General features: G+C 34.7%; 1 protein-coding gene across 1 annotated transcript in view; it reads left to right on the top strand.

Moving 5' to 3' along the window:
- Bmt2 (base methyltransferase of 25S rRNA 2 homolog) overlaps positions 1-9,923 on the top strand; it is a 76,685-nt gene extending 66,762 nt beyond the window's left edge. Inside the window, exon 5 of the mRNA XM_015488263.2 lies at positions 6,684-9,923. Coding sequence (XP_015343749.1) covers positions 6,684-7,313 — 630 coding nt within the window. The 3' untranslated portion in view covers positions 7,314-9,923. The remainder of the gene's footprint in view (positions 1-6,683) is intronic.
- The last annotated feature ends 12,602 nt before the right edge of the window (positions 9,924-22,525 follow it).

Raw genomic sequence — 22,525 nt, 5'->3', positions numbered from 1 at the left:
TTTCACCTTCAGTCTGTGTATGTCTGAGTATGCTTGCTTCCATAGTCCATGTGAGTGGTATGATTTTTCCCAACCTTTCACCTTCAGTCTGTTTTTTGTCTTTTCCTAACAGATGAATCTCCTGTAGGTAGCATATTATTGGATCTTTTTTTTATCCAATCTGCTAGTCTATGTCTTTTGATTGGTGAGTTTAAGCCATTAACATTTAGAGTTACTATTGAGACATGGTTTGTACTTCCAGCCCTATTTGTTTATTTTTGTTTTTTTAACTAGACTTGGTTTTCCTCTTTGATTAGTTTTTCTTTTAGTGTACTACCACCCTCAGCTGGTTTTCATTGTTGTTTTTCATTTCCTCTTCATGAAATATTTTGCCAAGGATGTTTTGTAGTGCCAGTTTTCTAGCTATAAATTCTTTTAATTTTTGTTTATCATGGAAGGTTTTTATTTCATCTTCAAATTTAAAGCTTAATTTTGCTGGATGCAAAATTCTTGGTTGGCTCCCATTATCTTTCAGAGTTTGAAATATGTTGTTCCAGGATCTTCTAGCTTTCAGGATCTGTGTTGAAAAATCTGCCATTATCCTAATTGGTTTACCCCTATATGTAATCTGATTCCTTTCTCTTGTGGCTTTTAAAATTCTCTCCTTATTCTGTGTGTTGGGTATTTTCATTATAATGTATCTTGGTGTGGATCTGTTGTGATTTTGCACATTCGGCATCCTGTAGGCTTCTTGGATTTGGATTTCCATTTCATTCTTCATGTCTGGAAAGTTTTCTGATATTATTTGATTGAACAGATTGCACATTCCTTTGGTTTATTTCTCTATACCCTCCTCTATCCCAATAACTCTTAAATTTGGTCTTGTTATGCTATCCCATATTTCTTGGATGTTCTGCCCATGGTTTCTTATCATTTTCGTGGTCTACTCTGTTGGTAATGCTCTCGTTTGAATTTTTAATTTGGTTTATTATTTCTTTCATTTCAAGGATTTATGGGTTTTTTATTGGTTTTTTTGTCTTTTGTTTTTTATTTTTTTTAATAACCTCTGTATCCCTATTGAGTTGATCTTTTGCTTCTTGGATTTGTTTATGTGTAGCTCATTGTCAAAGTCATCTTTCACTGCCTGTATTTGTTCTCTAATGTCTTGTTTGAAATCCCAAAACATTTTAATAATGTATATCCTGAAATCTTTCTCTGTCATTTTTTCTGCTGTAGCTGTCAATTCTTCTAATGATATGTTGTCTTAATTGTTTGTGGTACTTTCTTCCCTTGTCTTTTCATGTTGTTCACGTTTCTTTCTTTCCAGCTCTGTGGGACTGGTGTGTTATTGTTTTTACCCTAAAGATTTTTAGTGCTCTTGTATGGTTCCAAGATCCCTACTTTGTGGGGAAGGACAATGTTAACAGATCCTAATATCAACAATACATCACCTATGAACCAATTATTGTTATTAAGACATTTATAGTTAGTCTCAATGTTCACAAATGTTGGGTTCAATTATTATTTAAAATATAATCAGTAGTTTCATAAAAGTTGCTTCTTTGAAAAAATAAATAAAATTGACAGACTCTTAGCCACGCTAATGAAGAGAAGGAGAGAGAGAACTCAAATTACCAGCATACATGATCAAAAAGACAATATCACAACAGACACTACAGAAATACAGGAGATAATTAGAAATTATTTTGAAACCTTATACTCCAATAAAATAGAAGACGTTGAAGGCATCGATAAATCTCTTAAGTCATATGATCTGCCCAGATTGAGTCAGGAAGATATATACAACTTAAACATACCAATATCAAGTGAGGAAATAGAAGAAGCCATCAAAAGATTACCAACCAAGAAAAGCCCAAGACCAGATGAATACACAGTGAGATCTACAAGACTTTTAAAGAAGAACTAATACCAATGCCCTTCAATTTATTTCAGGAAATAGAAAAAGAGGGAGCAGTTCCAAACTCATTCTATGAGGCCAATATCACCCTGATTCCAAAACCAGACAAAGACACTTCAAAGAAAGAAAACTTAAGACCAATATCTCTTATGAACATAGATGCAAACATTCTCAATAAAATTCTGGCAAATTGAATACAAAAACATGTCAAAAAGATTGTGCACCATGATCAATTGGGATTTATCCTGGGATGCAAGGTTGGTTTAACATACGGAAATCAATAAATATAATTCATCATATCTATAGACTTAAAGATAAGAATCATATAATCATATTGATAGATGCAGAAAACTCATTTGACAAAATACAGCATCCCTTTATGTTCAAAACACTAGAAAAACTAGGGATAATAGGCACATATCTCTACAATGTAAAGGCTATCTATGCTAAGCCTCAGGCCAACATCATTCTAAACGGAGAAAAATTGAAGGCATTCTATCTAAAATCTAGAACAAGACAGGGATACCCTCTTTCACCACTTCTATTCAACATAGTTCTTGAAAGACTGGCCAGAGCAATTAGACAAAAGAAATTAAAGGGATATGTATAGGAAAAGAAGAACTTAAATTAGCTGTATTTGCTGATGATATGATTCTATACCTAGAAGACCCAAAAATCTCCACAAGAAAACTTCTAGAACTAGTAAATGAATTCATCAAAGTAGCAGGATATAAAATCAACACCCATAAATCAAAGACATTTCTGTATATCAGTGACAAATCCTCTGAGAAGGAAATGAGGAAAAACTTCCCCATTCACAGTATCCTCAAAAAAATTAAGATACTTGGGAATCAACTTAACAAAACAGGTGAAAGATCTATACAATAAATACTACAGAACCCTAAAGAAAGAAATCAAAGAAGACCTTAGAAGATGGAAGGATCTACCTTGCTCTTGGATAGGTAGAATTAATATTATCAAAATGACCACAATTCCAAAAGCACTATACATATTTAATGCAATTCCAATCAAAATCCCAATGGCATTCCTAATAGAAATAGAAAAAGCAATCATGAAACTCATCTGGAAAAATAAGAGTCCAAGAATAGCTAAAGCAATCCCAAGCAGAAAGAGTGAAGCAGGTGGTATCACTATAACAGACCTTAAACTATACTACAGAGCAGTAGTAACAAAAACAGCAGAGTATTGGCACCAAAACAGTCCAGTAGACCAATGGTCCAGAATAGAGGACACAGAGACTAACTCACAGAATTACAGTCATCTTATATTAGACAAAGGTGCCAAAAACATGCACTGGAGAAAAGACAGCATCTTCAACAAATGGTGCTTGGAAAACTGGAAATCCATATGCAACAAAATGAAATTAATCCCCTATCTCTCACCATGCACAAAACTAAATTAAACATGGATCAAGGACCTAGGATTTAAACCAGAAACTCTGCGTCTAATAGAAGAAAAAGTAGGCCCTATTCTTCATCATGAGATTAGGCTCCAGCTTCCTTAATAAGACTCCTATAGCACAATAATTAAAACCAAGAATCAATAAATGAGATGGAATCAAACTAAAAAGCTTCTTTTTAGCAAAAGAAACAATCTGTAAGTTGAACAGAGAGCCTGCATCCTGGGAGCAAATTTTTACCCATTGCACATCACATATCTCTATGGTATAAAAAAAATTCAAAAAGCTAAACACCGAAAAAACAACCCAATCAACAAATGGGCTAAGCACCTGAACAGACACTTTTCAGAAAAAGGATATACAGTCAATCAACAAATATATGAAAAAATATTCATCATCTCTAGCAATCAGAGAAATGCAAATCAAAATCACTCTAAGATATCATCTCACTCCAGTCAGAATGGCAGCTATTATAAAGACAAACAACAATAAGTGTTGGCAACGATGTGGGGAAAAAGGTACACTCATACATCGCTGGTGGGACTACAAATTGGTGCAGCCAATTTGAAAAGCAATATGGAGATTCCGTGGAAAACTGGGTATGGAACCACCATTTGACCCAGCTATTCCTCTCCTCAGACTACACCCAAAGGACTTAAAAACAGCATACTACAGGGACACAGCCACATCAATGTTTTTAGCAGCACAAGTCACAATAGCTAAACTGTGGAGCCAACCTAGATGTCCTTCAGTGGATGAATGGATTTAAAAAAATATATGGCATATATACACAATGGAATTTTACTCAGCATTAAAAAATAATAAAATCTTGGCATTTGTAAATTGATGAAGTTGGAGAATATAATGCTAAGTAAAGTTAGCCAATCCCAAAAAAACAAACGCCAAATATTTTCTCTGATATAAGGAGATTGACTCATAGTGGGTAGGGAGGGAGAGCATGGGAGGAATAGATGAATTCTAGTTAGAGAAGAGGGGTGGGAGGGAAAGGAAGGGGGCAGGGGATTAGCAAGGATGGTGGAATGTGATGGACGTCATTATACAAAGTACATGTATGAAGACTTGAATTTGGTGTCAACATACTTTATATACAGAGATACAAAAATTGTGGTATATATGTGTATTAAGAATTGTAATGCAAAACAAACAAACAAAGTACATGTATAAAGGCAAAAAAAAAGGATACTGTTACCTTGATTAGGTGAAGGGAAGTGAAAGGAGGGGAAGGCAGGGGATGTGGGGATAAGAAAGATAGTAGAATGAAACAGACATTATTACTTTATGTACATATGTGACTGTATGACCAATATGATTCTACAATATGTATTCAGAAAAATGAGAAATTATATTCCATCTATGTATCATATATCAAACTATATAAGTGCATTCTATTGTCATGCATAACAAAAGATTTAAAAAAGAAACTAAATGGATAAAATAAAATATAACAAATAAATAAATCTGGTAACAACAACAACAAATTAAATACACATTTGCTATATGGCCCAACCACCTCTTTCTTGGATATTTTCCTGAGACAAATGAAAGCATAAAAAAAAGCAAAGATTTGGAACAAGAATATTCATAACAGCTTCAGTTGTAATAAGTCAAAAACTAGAAATAGTCCATATATCCAGAAATAGATGTGTGGGAAACCAACTAGTGATGTATCCTTGATACAGTGGGACATGATTCAGCAATTTAAATGAAAAGCAATAAAATAGTAATGCCTACAAAAAGAAATGGATAAATCTCAAAATGACTATGCTAAGTGAGAAAAGACAGGCAGAATAAAAAGCACATTTTGTATTATTCCATTTATATAAAATCCTTGGAAATCCAGACTAACCTATAGTGATAGAAATCACATCAGTCATTGCCTGGTAACAATGGAAGAGGAAGAAACATATGAGGAAAAGATTATTAAGGAGCATAGAAAATTTGTGGGTATTTGATCTGTTAATCTGCAATTATTTCATGGATGTTAAATGTTAGGTCTTATCAAAGTATATACTTTAAATATGCTTTTGTGTTAGTTTTATTGCAGTAGAGCTGTCTGAAAGAAACCAAAGGGAAGAGGAAAAGAATCTTTTTCCAGATAATAGAACATTGTGTATTACTTTCCCTAGTAGACAGTCCATATGATTATGGGACCAGCTTGTCTACACAGTAACAAAAGGGAAGGACCAAGGTTTTAGTGCATGTGTTTGCTAATGACTATTGCTATATGGTAAGCTAATTTTAGTCTAAATTTTAAAATGCTTTCTGTACACGTTTCCTGTCACTGAACAAATAAATGAGATAACTGACTTACAAAAAGAAAAGCTTGATTTTTAGTGGATCTAATCCCTAATTGAACCTGTTGCTTTGGGGCCTATGGCAAGGCAACATACCAATGGCGGAAGTGTGTGGCAGAGCAAAACCACTGGCTTCACAGCCAGGAAATGAAAGAATGGAATGGATCCCGTCCTATAATCCCTTTCTGGGCACTCCTAATAACCTCAAGACTAGGCTCCACCTCCCAATAACACCACCCTGGGAAGCAAGCCTTAACAACTTGGACCCTTGAAGGGCACTTAAACTTTAGCACTTTCTTATTCAGTATTCTTTATAAAGAGTTTTAATAGTCAGCAAATTATTAAGTGTTTATTCCTTTAGTTCTAGTACTTCCTGTGGTCATTTGACTGTTAATTGAATTTAATATGTAGTTTGCTTCAAACCAGAGATTAATATTTTAATAGAATAAAAGTAGTATTAACATTAAAATGGTTAAAGAGAATAGCTTAAAAGACCATTTTCATGACCTTAGAAAGTTTTGGCATCGTTCTGCTTATACAAATTATAATGCCTCATTCATTACATTTTTATTTTTACTTCTCTGATTCATACTTATATTATGGTATTTTTTTCTATAAAAGTTGTTTTTAAAGCTAGCTTGTTTTTATTAACTGTATATGTCAAAGCGAATGTAAGAGTGACTAAGTTTGGAAATAAAATCATTCCAGTAAACTCTTACCCAAATTAAATTTCAGATAAACTTAAGATTTTTTTGTACATATGCATAAAATTTTTAATTTCAAGTTGATAAGAAGGAAAAGTCATTTTACATATAACTTTATATTTTATATATAACTTTATACACATACATAATGATAACTAAAATTCTTTGGGCTTAATTTCTGAGATTTTTATAAGTTTTGGTAAATAAATCTGTCAAACTTAATAATTTTTCAGTGCTGAAATCTAACCCAGGGCCCTTGCACATGCTAGGCAAGTGCTCTACCACTGAGCTATATACATCCCCAGCCCTTGATATTAATATGCCTTTTCTCTCTCTCTCTTCTGCAGAGTGTATACAAGTGTGACTTCCTGAACTTACAACTTCAGCAGCCGCTCCAGCTTGCACAGGATGCTATAGATGCTTTTTTGAAGCAGTTGAAAAATCCTATTGATTCTCTTCCTGGAGAGCTTTTCCATGTGGTTGTTTTCTCTCTCCTTCTTTCCTATTTTCCGTCACCCTACCAGCGATGGATTTGCTGCAAGAAAGCTCATGAACTGTTGGTGTTAAATGGTTTATTACTTATCATCACACCTGATTCCTCCCATCAGAACCGTCATGCTATGATGATGAAAAGCTGGAAGATTGCTATAGAGTCCTTGGGCTTTAAACGCTTCAAGTATTCAAAATTTTCACATATGCATCTGATGGCATTTAGGAAAATCTCCCTAAAAACCACAAGTGACTTGGTTAGTAGGAACTACCCAGGGATGTTATATATTCCTCAAGATTTCAACAGTATAGAAGATGAGGAATATTCTAATCCTTCCTGCTATGTACGATCAGATATAGAAGATGAACAATTAGCATACGGTTTCACAGAACTCCCTGATGCTCCATATGACTCAGATTCTGGAGAAAGTCAAGCCAGCTCTATTCCTTTCTATGAGCTAGAGGATCCCATATTACTTTTAAGTTAATATAAAAGCAAAAGGCCCTTTCAGTCCAGACTTGTAAACTGATTTGCTTACAATAATCAGAAATACTAACATGAACTCAATACACAAAACCTGGTTTGCATAGAAGAAATGCAGAGGTTTACAGAGTTTGCTATTTTTTTCTACTTCTGGATTTTAAAATTTATTCTTATATAGAATGCTTAAAGTTTCATGCAGAGTGACTCCTGTCATAGCAGAAATCACTGTTACTTTAGCATTTCACACTAAGATATAGAAAGGTACCTTTTTCTTTAGTGCTATTGTGAAAATGAAGCATAATTTGCTCTATATTTTCATTTTCTTCAATTGTTCAATGTTGACTTTATACCATTGCAATGGGAAACTTAAAGATATGTAGAAAGCTGTAGATTGCACTTTGATGACTCACGAGTTAAATATGATACAGAGATAGATTGGTTTAGTTGTTTTCTGATGCACTTATCATTTTTTTCCTAGCTAAATTGTTATGTGTTACAGAAAGCCGTTTTCTATTCAGTTTCATATGATGATCCAATATTTCCTGAACTTTTTGGAATTGGTGATAGCTGTTTTTGCTTTTTTCTTCTCTTACACTCATTTGGCAGCATCAGACATTGGGGTAGAGTTTTCCTCCAAAGTATGTATTCTGATTTAATTAGCACAATACAAGAAGCACCATTGCCAAAGTAGTATTTTGATAATTTTTCTTGTTGATTTGGGCCTTGGTGTTAAGTATATTAATCTGTGAGAATTCATTTTTACTCTTTTGAAATTTAGATTTCATTTACAAAGTTTTCTTTTTAAGCAAGGAACAATATATAATACTAATTACTGACTGAGAACACCTTTGTGAAAGGGTTTGCACTTGTAAGAGAGTTTATGTTCTGATGAGACCAACTTTGATAGGGTTCCCACCTTTCCATTAAGGAGGTGCTGCTCTACATGTTTGGAATTACACAGAAAATTTTAAAATTAATCCTTTGCTGATAATCTCAAAATGGTTTTCAACTTTTGGTATCCTAGTTTCTTTCTAAAGCCTAGCAGAAATTTTTCTTTGAATATATAAAACATTAGTTGGCTGTGGGAATTTTCCCTTTCCACATTGATAAATGCCTTTCTGTGTTTCTGAATCAGAAGCAAATGATTAAGGAAAAATATGTCCAAACAAGACAAGTTTAAACAGCTGAGAACATTTAGTCCACATTGTCTTGTCAGCCAGCAATTGTCATGTAAACTATCATTTTTAAGAGTGCCACTGTGTGGATTTTTTTTCAAGTGGTTATTACATTAAAATTACCTCATACTGAGGTTTTTGCACTGAAATATCACAGTTTCAGATTTCATGGTTAATGTGTGTGTGTGTGTGTGTGTGTATGTGTGTGTGTGTTTTAAAAGGAAACTTGCATTTTCAATAGTTGATCCTAAATTTCATAAACTGCACTTCTTTACTCTGGTAAAACTGATGTTTTTGTGCTTATTGTGAGTTGCTGTAGTTACCTTTGAATGTCAAATTTTATTTACAAATACAAAACTTATCCTTTAAGATATACATGATTGTGTGTACCCAATATTTCAAATTAAATTTCACATATTACATTAATAAAGTAACCAGATTGTAATTAGCCAAAAAAAAAAAAAAAAGTCAGTTAACTGAACAATGTATGGTGGTTCAAATATGCCATAATTAACCTGAAATTTTTCGTTTACTTTCAATAGCCTATGATTCCTTAATTATTAGGGTTTACCTTTCTTTCCAGTTAAACACTACAGGATTATGTCTTGTAACTTCCTCAAAAGAAAAGAAAAAAAGCACTGTGTTCTGGATAATAGAGACTTGCATTTTAGTGTTATCCTTTTATTATACTGATTATTTTCTTTGGTTTGCCTAAATCCAATCCTAATAACAAAGACAACAATACACCAAATGAAAGTGCTTTGAAAGTAAATTAAAATAGTGCTTTGAAAAGCTGGTCTAAGTATGACCTTTGAGACAGCGTTTGTGTTACAGCTAAAATGTGGGTGCTATAAATTCTTCTGAGTGTTTACAGATGTTGATTCTGGTTTTGCTCCAAAATGTGCATGATATATTTTAAGTAGTACTTTGAAGAAAAAAAAAAAAAACTCTATAAAACCTACTACCACTTAGTATAAATTTGTTTGAATTTACATCATTTGTTACTGTAAGTTCAGTTTATTCAAATTAGGTTGACACAGGATTTAAACCAACACATGTTCCACCAAGGCCAATTCATTATTGTAAGTATTGAAATATAAGAAGTCATTGTGTGTTGATGCCAAATCACACACATAATAATAAGTGAAGGGCCTTCTAATACTATATGACTACTCTAACAATTATTTCATATGACTATAAAGAAATTAAGAGGTCTCCTGTCTCATTCACAGCAGTTTCTCCAAAATAATTTGGTGTTTCAAAAAACAAATGATAATCATGTGGTTGGATTCTTCAGGATCATGATAGATCATTTGGTTTTACCATAGCTGCCAAGTGGTGGGAGGTACCATACCAGAAAATGTATGTTTGTGTTTGTTGTATTTTTTTCACATTTTGTGAACAAAGCACATTTATTAAAAATTTTAAATTTTCTAATATTCTTTGTCTGTTACTTCTAAACTGAAAGTTTTGTGGTCTTTTACATATTGAATGATTTATGATTTAGAATGCAATTTAGAATTTGAATGACTTTTAGAATTTTTCCACTGGTTCCATTTACTTAAATCCCTTAATTCCATAAATTCACTTGCTGGTATTACCAGAGAACTGTGACTTCTCCTATTGTCATGCTGTTTATGGCAGAACCAGAACAACAGCATAAATTCTCGTTCACCGTATGTCATCTATATAATTAACTTTCAGGGAAATGAAGTATGATAACAGATGCTATCATTAAGCAGATCTGTTTTGATTTTTAGGCAGCTTTCTCATGCTACAAAAGAGGTGGTTTTTTTTTTTTTTAATTCCTTGAGCAAATGAATTCTTCCATGTGCAATATGCTGGGGAAACAGAGATTACAGTGATTACACCCCTTGCATTTTCATGGAGTATATGATGTATTGGAGAAGACAAGAATTCTGTATGTACTTGGTATCTAGGAATCTAGATATCTAAAAATGATTGCCTACTGATCCTATAGTTTTGTCTTAAAATTTGCTTAAAATCACTTTGTTTCCCAAAACTGGAATAACAGGTTAAAAAAAAAAGCTTTAAGCACAAAAACCTTTTCAGCAAATTAAAAAGCATTGTGGATAAGAGAGATATGCCCCTCAGAAAAGTGCAAGCTAAATGCGAATTCTGATTATAAAAGGGGAAACAAATTAAGCTTTTATTCCATTTCCACACCCTTTTCTGAGCACACTATAACAGTTGTACTCCTCTGCTGAAAGAGGTCAGAATGGAATGCAAGTGCAGCTCAGTGGTAAGAGCCTGTGCTTAAATATGTACAAGGCCCTGGGCTCAATCCCCAGTACCACAAAAGAAAAAAAGAAAAAGAAAAATTGGTTTCTTTTTGGTATTGCAAATTGGTAACTGATAACAAAGGTGGAAAATACATTATGTTACTATTCAAATAATAACAAAGGTTTATTACAGAAATACTCTTCTCAATAAACTGAATTATAGTAACCTCCATAAGAGTTTATGATAAGCCAAGTGAGGTATTGCACACCTGTCATCCTAACGATTCAGAAAGCTCAGACAGGAGGATCACAAGTTTGAGGCCAGTGTCAGCAAATTAGCAAAGCCCTAAGCAACTTAGTGAGACTCTCTCTCAAAATAAAAAAAAAAAAAAAAAAATAAGAAGGGCTAGGGATATATAGCTCAATGGTAATGCGTCCTGGGTTCAATTTTCAATACCCCTCCAAAAAAAATTATGAAAAAAATTTATAACCACTATCCACTATGAACACAAAGCTCCCCAAGAATATTTGTGGTGCTCAATATGACACAATACCCAAAGAACAACCATGCTATATACCTAACAATTTCATTACTTTAAGGACCCCTAAATCTTATAAAAGGAGTGAAGTGCTAACTTTTTTACAGAATCTCAGTAGTTTAGTGCTTTTTTTTTTTTTTTTTTTTGGATGAGAGTCTTGCCACTTGTCAATATAAGGAGTGTTCAACTTACTTTGAATTTTATATTTAATCATAGCACCTTTGCTAAGATATTAGAAAGCTAGTCTACTTTTTGTGATAATATAAAACACTTCTAAATATTAACTCAGTAGTCAAAAATGATAGATGAAACTATTTCGCATCATACATTTTAACAATTTCTAATACTGGGCTCTTCAGTAGTACAAAATACAGAACCTATTTCTATGACATTAAGTTAAATGAAAATAAACAAAAATTGTCATAGGCATTGATTGCAGAATTATTTCTTAAGTTTGTCATTAAAAAGCTGTAAAACAAATTTGTTGATATTGTTGGATCAGTATGCCCAAACCATAAAAATGATAGGGAACAATGCTCAAAAGATAAACCAATGTGTGATAGTTATTCAAGGTCTGTTTGTAACTCTCTATGGAGAAAAGTCTGGAAAATGAACTTTTATTGCATATATGTCATATCTGTTGAAGTCAATCACAACCAATTAAATTATCCTGTGGAACGTACTAATGACAGTATTTTTTTCTGTAGCATTTCGAGCTGATGTGGGAAATCAGCTATCAAGAATATAATCTGTAGGCACAAAGATGTTCTATATGAAGCTATTACAGGATCCACATTTAAGTCAAGTTACATTTGCAGTCCATTCTAGACCTATGAATCATTTATGCTTAACTAATGTCACTAGCTATGCCCATTGTTTTCTTTTTCAAGGAAAAAGAACACAAATGTGGTCATGGCCAATAGTAATTGACTTCTTCCTCACACTCCTAAAACACATGTCTGTTTGGATGGAGGTTTTCAAAAACTGGCTAAAATGAGAAGGAATAATAAACTTAGCAAAAAATACTCATCTGTTCCAAATTGCCTCAGGCGTTTTCACTAGGAATCCAAGAGAGAATATGAAATCCAAACTTATATATGGATTAAACAATTCCTGAAAATAAAGTTGGTGATTGGAGGAAAGAAGAGGGGAAGGTTGGCAGTTAAAGTCCTGGGGTCCATCTGTGAGAAAAAAGACGCTCAGAAAATAGACTAGTGGCAGAATGAGGACCTAATGGCTTACCTATAAACAGAGCTTTACAACCACAAGCACAGAGTATCAGAGCAGGTTGCTGAGGAAACAGAAGGAACCTGGGAATTGGAAAGGCTACATTTTGATGGAGAGAAAGGGTGCTGGTCTGGAGCTTATGTAACTTGAAGTATACAAGTAGGGCCTAAAGAATGGTGCCAGAGGAATGAGGAGATGATGAATGAGAATTAGGGTGTCACAAGCCATGTCTTCAGTCTTGCTTATGGCTGGCGGCTACACACTGAACTGCTGACATCAATTTAGTACTTCAGAAAAGTTCAAATGAGTTCTTTATAATATAATGAAAAATGTTTTCCTCCCTAAAATTTCTGAAGTGTAACGAAGTGACATTTTAACATCATTTGTGAAAAGGTAATATTACAGATAAGTACAGGTGCAGAGAAATACTTTCGTGGATTGATTTTACTTCATAAGGTGAAGAAACTCAAAAGAGAACAAGCACAGGTCTTTAGACGGAGTAGTTTAGGTTTTATGTTGTATTCAGAACATACTCTTGGAGTTGTTTTTTAGTAACTATGAACTTCCACTGATCTACTAGACCTCCTGGCTCCCTGCCTTCCCCCTGCCCCACTTTTTTTTTTTTTAACTCTGAAAGCCGTGTGTAGGATTGCTTCTTAAGATAGGGATACAATTGTAACAAAGTCTACACCATTCAATAAATTATAACTCATAGTTGAGGCTTAATTACTTCACTCTTACACTGGAGAATGGATAGTCAGAAATTAGCAATGATTTTATAATATACATAGACAGTTAAATAGCGTGTGTATTTGTGTGTGTATGTGTGTGTGTGTGTGTGTGTGTATATATATAAGCATTAATACATGGCAATGAACAAAAACTAACATTACTGAAAACATTCTTGCATTGCAGTACCTGGTATACATATCAATGAAAACTAATTACTTGGCTTTCCTTTCACACAAAGTCATCTAAACATGGCTTAAGTACCAGTGTCCCTCATCATAAAAAAGCTAATGTAAATGATGTGACCCCCTCTCTGCCTCCCCAAATCTCCTATTCCTCTCTCCTTCAATCTGTATGTTAAAATCCTTAGGGGCAGGGACGGGAGAGGGGACACAGACAAATAGGCACATACATACCCATGCCTACCTTTATACTAGATATTCCCTCTGCCTAACATTTCTTATTCCTTTATTTGATTTGCATACCTACTTCACTTTTGTTGTTCAGTTCTCAGCATAAATGTCACTTCTTTAGGAAGAACATACAGTCTGCATACTCTAAAGTGGTCTCTTAAAAAATCATAAAGTCTCCACATAGCTACAAATATCTGAAATTTATCTTTCTGTGTCTAGATATTTGGGAAAGGCCTTCTATTACATTTTGTATCTTCGGCCTAGAAAAATACCTTGCACAAAGCCAGTAATCAATAAATATTCATAAATGAATGAATTTTTCTTCCCAAATGCAATTGAGATGACACAAGACCACTGCTAATAGTTTATGAATCTTTTGAGGTAGTCCAGGTTTGTTTAATATTAATGAGTTTATTCCTTAATACATTCTCAGAATTAGAATATAGTTCAATTTGTACACATATGGGCACAGTGCATACTGTGGAAGAGTCAGAGAGACCTACCATTTCTATGGGGACACTAGTTCAGGCAGGTGTTATGTAGACTGCAATGAGTGGGGTGCTTACTGTATGGAGTGGTGCTCCCATCAGATGATGTGTTTTTCTTAGGTACTATTGGTGCTAGCTCTACTTCCTGCTTTGCACTGGTGGCCCCAGCAGAGGTAAGGAACCTGAACATTTGTCTTCAACCAGTCAGTGGTTTGGGCCCAGATGCTGCTGCAAGGGAGAGACGGTGGTAAGAAACTGCAACACCACCTCTCTTGTGCTCATATCCAGCCCTGAAGCAGTGCCAGAACTGGAAGATGGGATAGGAAAAGACAAAGTCCAAAAAGGAATTGAATATCTTTTTTTTTTTATAAAGGCACAAGAATCAGTTTTACAGGTGTTTGATAAAACATTTATGAACAATTTTTTTTTCGTAAAAGTTATTCTAAAGCATTGAAAAAGAAGGTTTTTTTTTTTTTTTTTTTTTTTTTTTTTTTTGGCTATATCTGTTTTCCAAACTGGTAGAGCACACAGATAAAATTATAGACTACAGACTATACTAATTTTCTATTGTTGCTATAAATAAATTTAGTGACTTAAAATAACACAAATATATTATCTTATAGTTCTGTATGTTATTAAGTCAAACATGGCTCTTGCCTCACTATAAAATCAAGGTGTTAGCATTCGTTTTTGAAGGCTGTAGGATTCATTTCCTTGCCTTTTCTAGCTAGAGGCCTCCTGCATTGCTTGGATCATGGTCCTCTTCCTGCATTTTCAAAACCAGCTATCTGCTCAACTCCTCACTTACATTTCTCTAATCCTTCTTCTATCATTGCAGCTCCTGCTCATTTTCTCTGCAACTGAAAGGTTTCCGTGTATAAGGACTCCTGATGACTTTGGTTCCTTATCTCAAGTTCTTTAAGGTAAATCACCTGCTATGTAAAAGCTGATTCGGCTTCTATGAATTAGGGTATCTTTGGTAGACCATCATTCTGCCTACTCACAATTCAATTTCACTTTTAATTATTAATATAAGGCTACTCAATGAAATCCTAGGGGGAAAAAATCTAGTCAAAGTAATATTCATTACTACCAAAGAGGATTATTTTTCTTCCAAGAATGCATTCAGTTAAGTAATAATGCAAGTCACCATATCCATCAATTAAAGAGAAAATCTATATAATCATCTGGATGCTGAAAAAAGAAACATTAAATTCAAAATTCATTCGTATAAATGCTGTCAGTCAGATTGATAGAAGACATCCTCCTTAACGTGGAAAGAAAAATTTACCAAAAATGTTCAGCAAACCTCATATTTAATGAACAAATATTAGAAGCCTTTCATTAAAGGCTGAAAGAAACACCATGGTGCCCAATATCACCAAGACTTTTCAATGCTGAAACAACAGACTTAGCCTGTTAAATAAAATGAGATTAAAAAAAAAAAGAATCATAATGATTGGAAAGTAAGAAAAAAGCTTATTACATGTAGATGTTATCATTGACTAAAAAGTATAAATGACTAAAAATCTATTAGAACTAATAAAAAAAAAGCTTAGTAGTTTTGTTTTCCTAAAAAATGGCAAACACCAATTAGAAAATCTAATGAAGTCTCATTCATGTTTGCAAAAACAAAAACAAAAAACTAAAAGTACTTAACAATAAGCAATATAAAAAATTGGGGGACTAGTGGTGTAAATGGTAGAGTACTTGGCTAGCATGCACAAGGCCCTGGGTTCAATTCCAGTATGGGGGGTGGGGGGAAGGAAAATAAAGTTTTGAGACTTAAGTAAAGAAAATCTAAAAAACCTTATAAGGAACATCAAACTATAGATATTACAAGTGCCTGAGACGACTAAATATCAGTTAAGTCTGTGATTTGGTAAGATAGCAAAATTTGGAAAATGTCAAATCTCCCCAAAATTAATCTCTAATTTATTGCATTTTTAACCAAAATATAAATAAGATTTTTGTATGGATTTTATGAACTGATTAAAAATTTGAAAGAAAAAAGTAGGCATATATAACTAGGAAGCTTTTGAAGAATGAAGAAAATATTGATATAAAAGCCAACTAAAGACTATAATAATATGGTAGGGCATAAGTGCAAATAGACAAATAGAAAAGAATAAAAAGTCCTGAACCTTTCCAATGTACATTTAGGAATTTAGTATATGATAAACATAACATTTCAGATCAAAGACAATGGTCAGTTCAAGAGTATCAGTGGTAGACAATTCAACACATAATGGTAAATATGAACAACAGACAGGAACTGACAGTTCATATGAGAAGAAATAAAAATGGCAGAAAATAAAATAGGGAGCTCAATCTCACCAGGCATGAGAAAAAGAACAAATTAAAGCAACAGATAATATTTTTCATCCATCAGCTTGAAATAACTGAAAATGATAATACACACTACTGATAGATATATGGGGTACAAATATTCTCTTTAACTATTGGAAGAAATTCTGTGTAAATTCAAAACTCCTTTTTGGGGAATGATTTAGTAGCATCACATTTTGAATATGCACTTAAGTCATCAACTTCTTGCATCATGAGTACAAATTTTACATATTCATTGAAGCACAGTTATTTATAATTAGAAACTGGAAGTCTAAATGTCCATTATCAGAGTTACATATAAGATATCCATTTGTTTAAAAATTAAACACACACACACACACACACACACATACACACAGTGGATCTGTTTGTCTAAAGAGCTCCATGATAAATTCATAAAACTAAAAACGAGTCAAATATCATTATTAGTGAAAGAACATAATAACCAAACAAAAACAAGTAAGCATTGTGTAAGAACTTCTATTTAATGTATGGATGAAAGCATTGAGTCTCAAATTTTAGTATGATTAAGAATGATCAGAGCAAAACTTCCAAGAAATTCTAATTCAGTAGATCTAGGTCAATGCACAGGCGCCTCCATTTCTAACAAGCTCACTAAGTGATTTGAGGTAGGAATGGAGACTCTGACCAATTTTTTGAGAAATACTGATTTGAAAGGATAAATTATATCTAACTGTAATACTCTTTCCTATAGGTAGGAAAGTAGCTTTGACAAAATGCTGATGAGGACTTTCACTTTGCATAGTTTAAGTTGTTTGAACTGTGTGAGTTAGTGTAATGTTGTGCAGGGGGTCTGACCCAGGAAACAGATTCGGGGTTCTGCAGGAGGAAAAAAGATGTAAGACACAGGATAGTAGACGTGCTTTATTCCACGGTGGCCACAACCTCCAGCTTCAGCTTCATCTCCTAACCAGTTCCAATTTAGTCTTCATTTTGCCTACATTTTGTCCCCGTTAGCCCATTTCATCCCTAGTCTTTTCCACAGGCACACTGCCAACAGGTTACGTAAGGCGGGTGTGCACATGCTCAGGAGTTAATGTTTCCAACCTTGAGTGTATACGGGCTGAGTCAGAGTGTTTCTGGCCTTGACTAACCATAACATAGCCAATTCCCAGCCCTGACTATATACTAAAAACAAAACATAACCTGCTGGAAGTTTCAGCAAAGAAGCCTAACTACAGTCATTTGGGGCCTGCCCCAACAGGTAGTCTGCACATTTTTAAAGTATAAAAAAAAGAACAAAAGAGAAAAACTGAAGTGATGTCAGTGAAGTAACAGATAAAATCTATGCAAATTCAAAAGAAGAAGATATTTTCATCTGGGACACTCAGTGAAAAATCTGGAGGAAGCAGTATTTTAAATAAAGTTTGAAAGAAAAACTAGTGATGGGACAAGTAAAACACACAAGAAAAGTATTCTAGACAGAGGAATGAAGTGAGAACACAGGTGTGGAAAATGAGGGCCCTCAATTCAGGAGCATTTTCATTTGATAGAGCTCAGGACACTGAAAAGAAATATTAGGAATTAGAAGCATAGTAAATAGCTAAAACAATATTTTTGGAGGGTATTGGCTATCAAACTAAAGAATTTGAATTCTGTAAAAAGTTGCCAATCACTGTAAGTAGAAAGTATGTATAGAAGGAGGTGAAAGAGGAAGGATTCAGTTTGGGAGATAGAGCCTTTATCCAAGTTTAAAATGTCACCTTGATCTCGAGATGCTTCAGGCATATAGGCTTAAGAATCAGTTACAGAGAAGTGAGACTTAATCTTTGTTAAGGTCTAGTAAAGGAGCATTAAAAAAAAGAAAAAGAGGACATATATGGACATCAGAGGAAAATCTATTTAGGAAGTGGTAAGAGACACAATATCAGAACTAGAATGGTAATAGAGAAATAGTCCACCCTATCACCACACTCCCCAGCAAACTTACTAGTCTTGAGTTTTCAGTTAGTTTCATTTCTGTATTGTCTAGAGCAGTGGTCCCCAAACCTGGCATTTCATCGGAATCGCCTGTGTATGAGCACTTCATAAAGAATTCAGGTCTGGAGGGAGCAATGTGAGAATTTATCATATGGTAGGATTTTGTGTAGATTCTTAAAATCCATGTATTTAAGTAGCTCCCTTACAGTTTGTGGTCACTAAGATATAATTTGAGTTATAATATGAAAAGAAAGTTAGTGAAAGCTGAGAACAAATAAACGCATAAGTGTTGTCGCACAACTGAAGGAAACCCATTAAGCTCTTAGGATGTATGTAGAAATAGTCACTGGATAAGCAGGAGGAGAAAAGTTGAAGAAGGTGTATTAAATTCCTTTAAATGTAAAAGTCAAGTCATTGTTTTGTCTTTGTTTCCATCTTTCATGTAACAAAGATAAAATGAATGATATGCTATTAGTGAGTATTTGACATAAATTTCCCCCTCTTTGCTGAGCTCTAGATGTTAATATACCAATCTGAAAATTAGACTGAACGAAGGCTGAAGAGCTCCCCTGAGCTACATAAAAATGAAAATGGCTAATACTTGAGAACTTTCAGGCTTTCTTCTAAACACTTTACTCATTTCATTCTCATAACCACATCTATCAGTAAATACTACTTCCATTTTATAGATAGGGAAATGCACAGAACTAATAAGTGGTGCGGATGGATTAAACTAAGGCAGTTGAACTCCAGAACTCTGTATCTTAATGGCTTCCCTACAGGGAATAGTGAATGGCTAAGTCCAGGAGTAGGCAGAGAGAATAAGCCAACAGAACTCAAGAGAAGACATTATTTAGAGTACATGGAGAACAGGTAGATAAAAGATACAAGCAGAATATCAAAAATTAAATGTGTAAATTTAAAGTATGAGAGATAGGTGGCACACATATCTGAACTTAATCCTTAAATCTGGGTTCTACACTTAGAGTTTCAGTAGTTCTGGGAGTAGGAGCCAGTGATTTGCTCTTCTAACTAGTTCCCAGGTGATGTGGATGCAGCTGGTCTGGGGGCCAGACTTGGGAAACCATAGCACTCTAAGAACTCAGCAGTTCCCAACCTTTTCTTTACATTAGAATCACTGAGGTAGAAAGGCACACACACCCCTCCCTAGAACTCATTTGAGAGACTCTGCTTACTTGGTCTGGGCTGGGTTTGGTATGAATGTAAGTTAAAAATCTTCCAGATGATTCCAAGATATAGCCAAGAGTCAACATTGTAACCCTTTCCCTATATACTATGAGCAGGAGTCATGAGATGGAAATACTTTTGCTCCCTCGCATTGAATGGTTGGTATTTGGAAAGCTGCACTTGATGGCTGAAAGACTGAGGTTTAAGTCCCTTCTCCTAAATAGTTATGAAGACCTAGAACACTATAGTTTCTCTGGACCTTGGTTACTTCATTTGCATAATGGTGATGAAACTATTTTCATTGTTTGTGTGTGTATTACTGAATGAGGATTGTATAACATAGGTGAAAGCACTTTGTAAACACAAAGTGCTACATAGTGTTCCAAGGGAGGTTGCCTACCAGAACCTAAAGTTAGTTTAGCCCTAGGCATAGAGTGAAGGACCATATGAGGATAGTGAAAACAAGAGAACACAGGAAGAATTGACAATGACTCATCTGTGGCTCGCTGCCACAAGGACCCAGATGTATGATAGAATCAGCTGCTCCTCTGGTGACAAATACTGGCCTTCCCTGCCTTAACTTGCTATTTTCATGGTTACATTCCTACAGGTGTTCCAAGTCTCAGCTTATTCTGCTGGTTGAAACTCTTAGCCTGGAGCACATAGGTCCTTCCTGCATCAAGCAGGTGAAAGAGTGGAAATTCCTGTTCTTCAGCTCATTACACTGCCATCAGTTACCACAGCATGAAATCTCCATCATGGGATCATTATCAGGTGGCTGTTTCATATGTAGGTGTTTGGCTGTGGATATGCCAGATGTCAGGAACTGACCTGACACTTTTAATTTCAGGGTAAATAGCACTGGGAAAAAGGCCCTATGCAGCCTTAGGTGCCAGGCTAAAGAATTTGGGCTTTATTCTGTAGCCTGTGGAGGTCACTGGTTTTAATCCCAGAAGTGACACAGAGTAGTGCTCTGAGGATATCAGCCAGAGGCTAGTGCAATAGATTAGACTAGCATGAGGCTGAAGATGACAAGTTTTCAGGAGGTTACTAAAGTAATTTGGATCTCAGGACCTCATCTAGGTTAGGAGCAATGGAAGTTGAAAAGAAATGATAAATGAAAGAGAGTGGGTAAAACTGAACAACACTTGGTCTTTCACAATTATCAGGTTCTTTTGGTACATATTTGTAGTCTTCAGTAACCAAGGATTGATGAGGGCCTTCTCCTTTCTTACTAGGCAGTGGTGTCCTATACTAAAAGCAAGTCTCACACTGAATGTTACTATTCCAATATTTATCAGCAAGTAGAAACAAAAAAATAGTACACAAACAGGTCCTTGTGGCTAAGTATTAAAGAACAATCTAGGTGCAGGGAGCTATTTTGAAGGTGTCAGTCTGCGAGACTCAGCAGATTTTTTACCACACTCATGAAAATGCAGAAATGCCTGTACTATATTCTAGCCAAGCACATATCTTGAACACCTCTCATTTCCACAATGAAAAATTCTTTCTAATCCTTTATGTTAATTAATGTACCTCCAGTTCACATTTACATAGTGATATTGAAAACATTTGTGCATCCAATTCTGCAGTGAAGACTCCTAATTAGTATCTTTCAAATGCTAATCACCTTCCCTGGAGTGTGTAGATTAAAGTTAACTTTCAAACATATACACATCTTACTGAAATATTCTAAAGTAGATGGACATAATAATAAGCATCAATAATGGCTTCAGGGTCACAATACAGAGGATCGTGTTTGAGCAAGATGACAAAGCTCTGTTTTAATGAAGGGTTTTAAGTGCTAAGCAACAGAAAATAGCTGTAGCTGATTTAAACAGAAACAAAATTTGTTAAGAGAATATGGCTAGCTCAAATAATTGCTGGAGATTGAGGATTGTGTCTACATGGCCACAGACCATAACTGGCCAAACAGAAAGTTACACAGACTATAATATGCTACAGAATCAATTGGGAGAAGGCTCCCGTAGGTTCCTTACCAAGTATAGGCATCTTGTATCTCTGTACAGCTCACACTGAATGCCAGATGCTACCACCACAACCATGCTCACTACTGTCCCAGGTGCTTACTTGCTACACTTCTGCAGATGCCCAGGATATGTAACTTTCTGTACCTGCTTTTTTGAATCATTAGCTTTCAGCTGGTACACATGATTTATGCAAGTATTTGTCATTTCATCTGCTAGACTCCTAAGGTGGAGGATTTCCCAAAAAGGAAGGCGATTTTTGAAAGTGGTGTGTATATATATATATATAAACTTTTATATATAAAAGCATATGGAATTGCAAGTGATGACAACATATTCTAGTAGAAACATCTATTAAGTAGATGTTTCTGGTTCCCAGAAAGCCACAGTAACAGATTTGGGAATTGGATAGTGATTGAATTTATAATTAGACAAAAGTCCATACAGAATCTAACTCAAACATTCCATCTACCTATGTAGAATCTGAATATGAGAGTGGTTCAACACTATAGATGCACCACCCATAGCAACCTGCAAGATTTATTAAACAGAAATGATGAAATTCACACTCAGGAAAGAGAGGAAAAATATATAGATAAAACTAACACAAAGTAAGTGGCAAGAACCAGTGATTGTTGAATCCCTATTATTTATTGTCATTTTATTTTACAAATGCTCAAGTGAAACTATTCATCAGGCACTGTGCTCCACTGATTTAACAGTGTCCCAAACTGGACATGTTCCTACATTTGAGGAAATGAAAGCAGGATGGGGTGCAGAGTTGGGGAGTGTGTGGGAGTTCAAGTCAAAGGTGAAAAGGGTCAGATTACAGGTCTTTATTTAAGGATTTTTTTAATAGTGCTAGGAATCAAAAACCTAGGGCCTCACACGTATCAGGCAAGCACTCTACTACTGAGTTGCACCCGCCCCCCCCCC

This window comes from Marmota marmota, unplaced genomic scaffold, assembly GCF_001458135.2.
Source record: "Marmota marmota marmota unplaced genomic scaffold, marMar, whole genome shotgun sequence".
In the NCBI taxonomy this organism is placed as follows: domain Eukaryota; kingdom Metazoa; phylum Chordata; class Mammalia; order Rodentia; family Sciuridae; genus Marmota; species Marmota marmota.
This window is presented reverse-complemented; position numbering and strand designations above follow the sequence as displayed.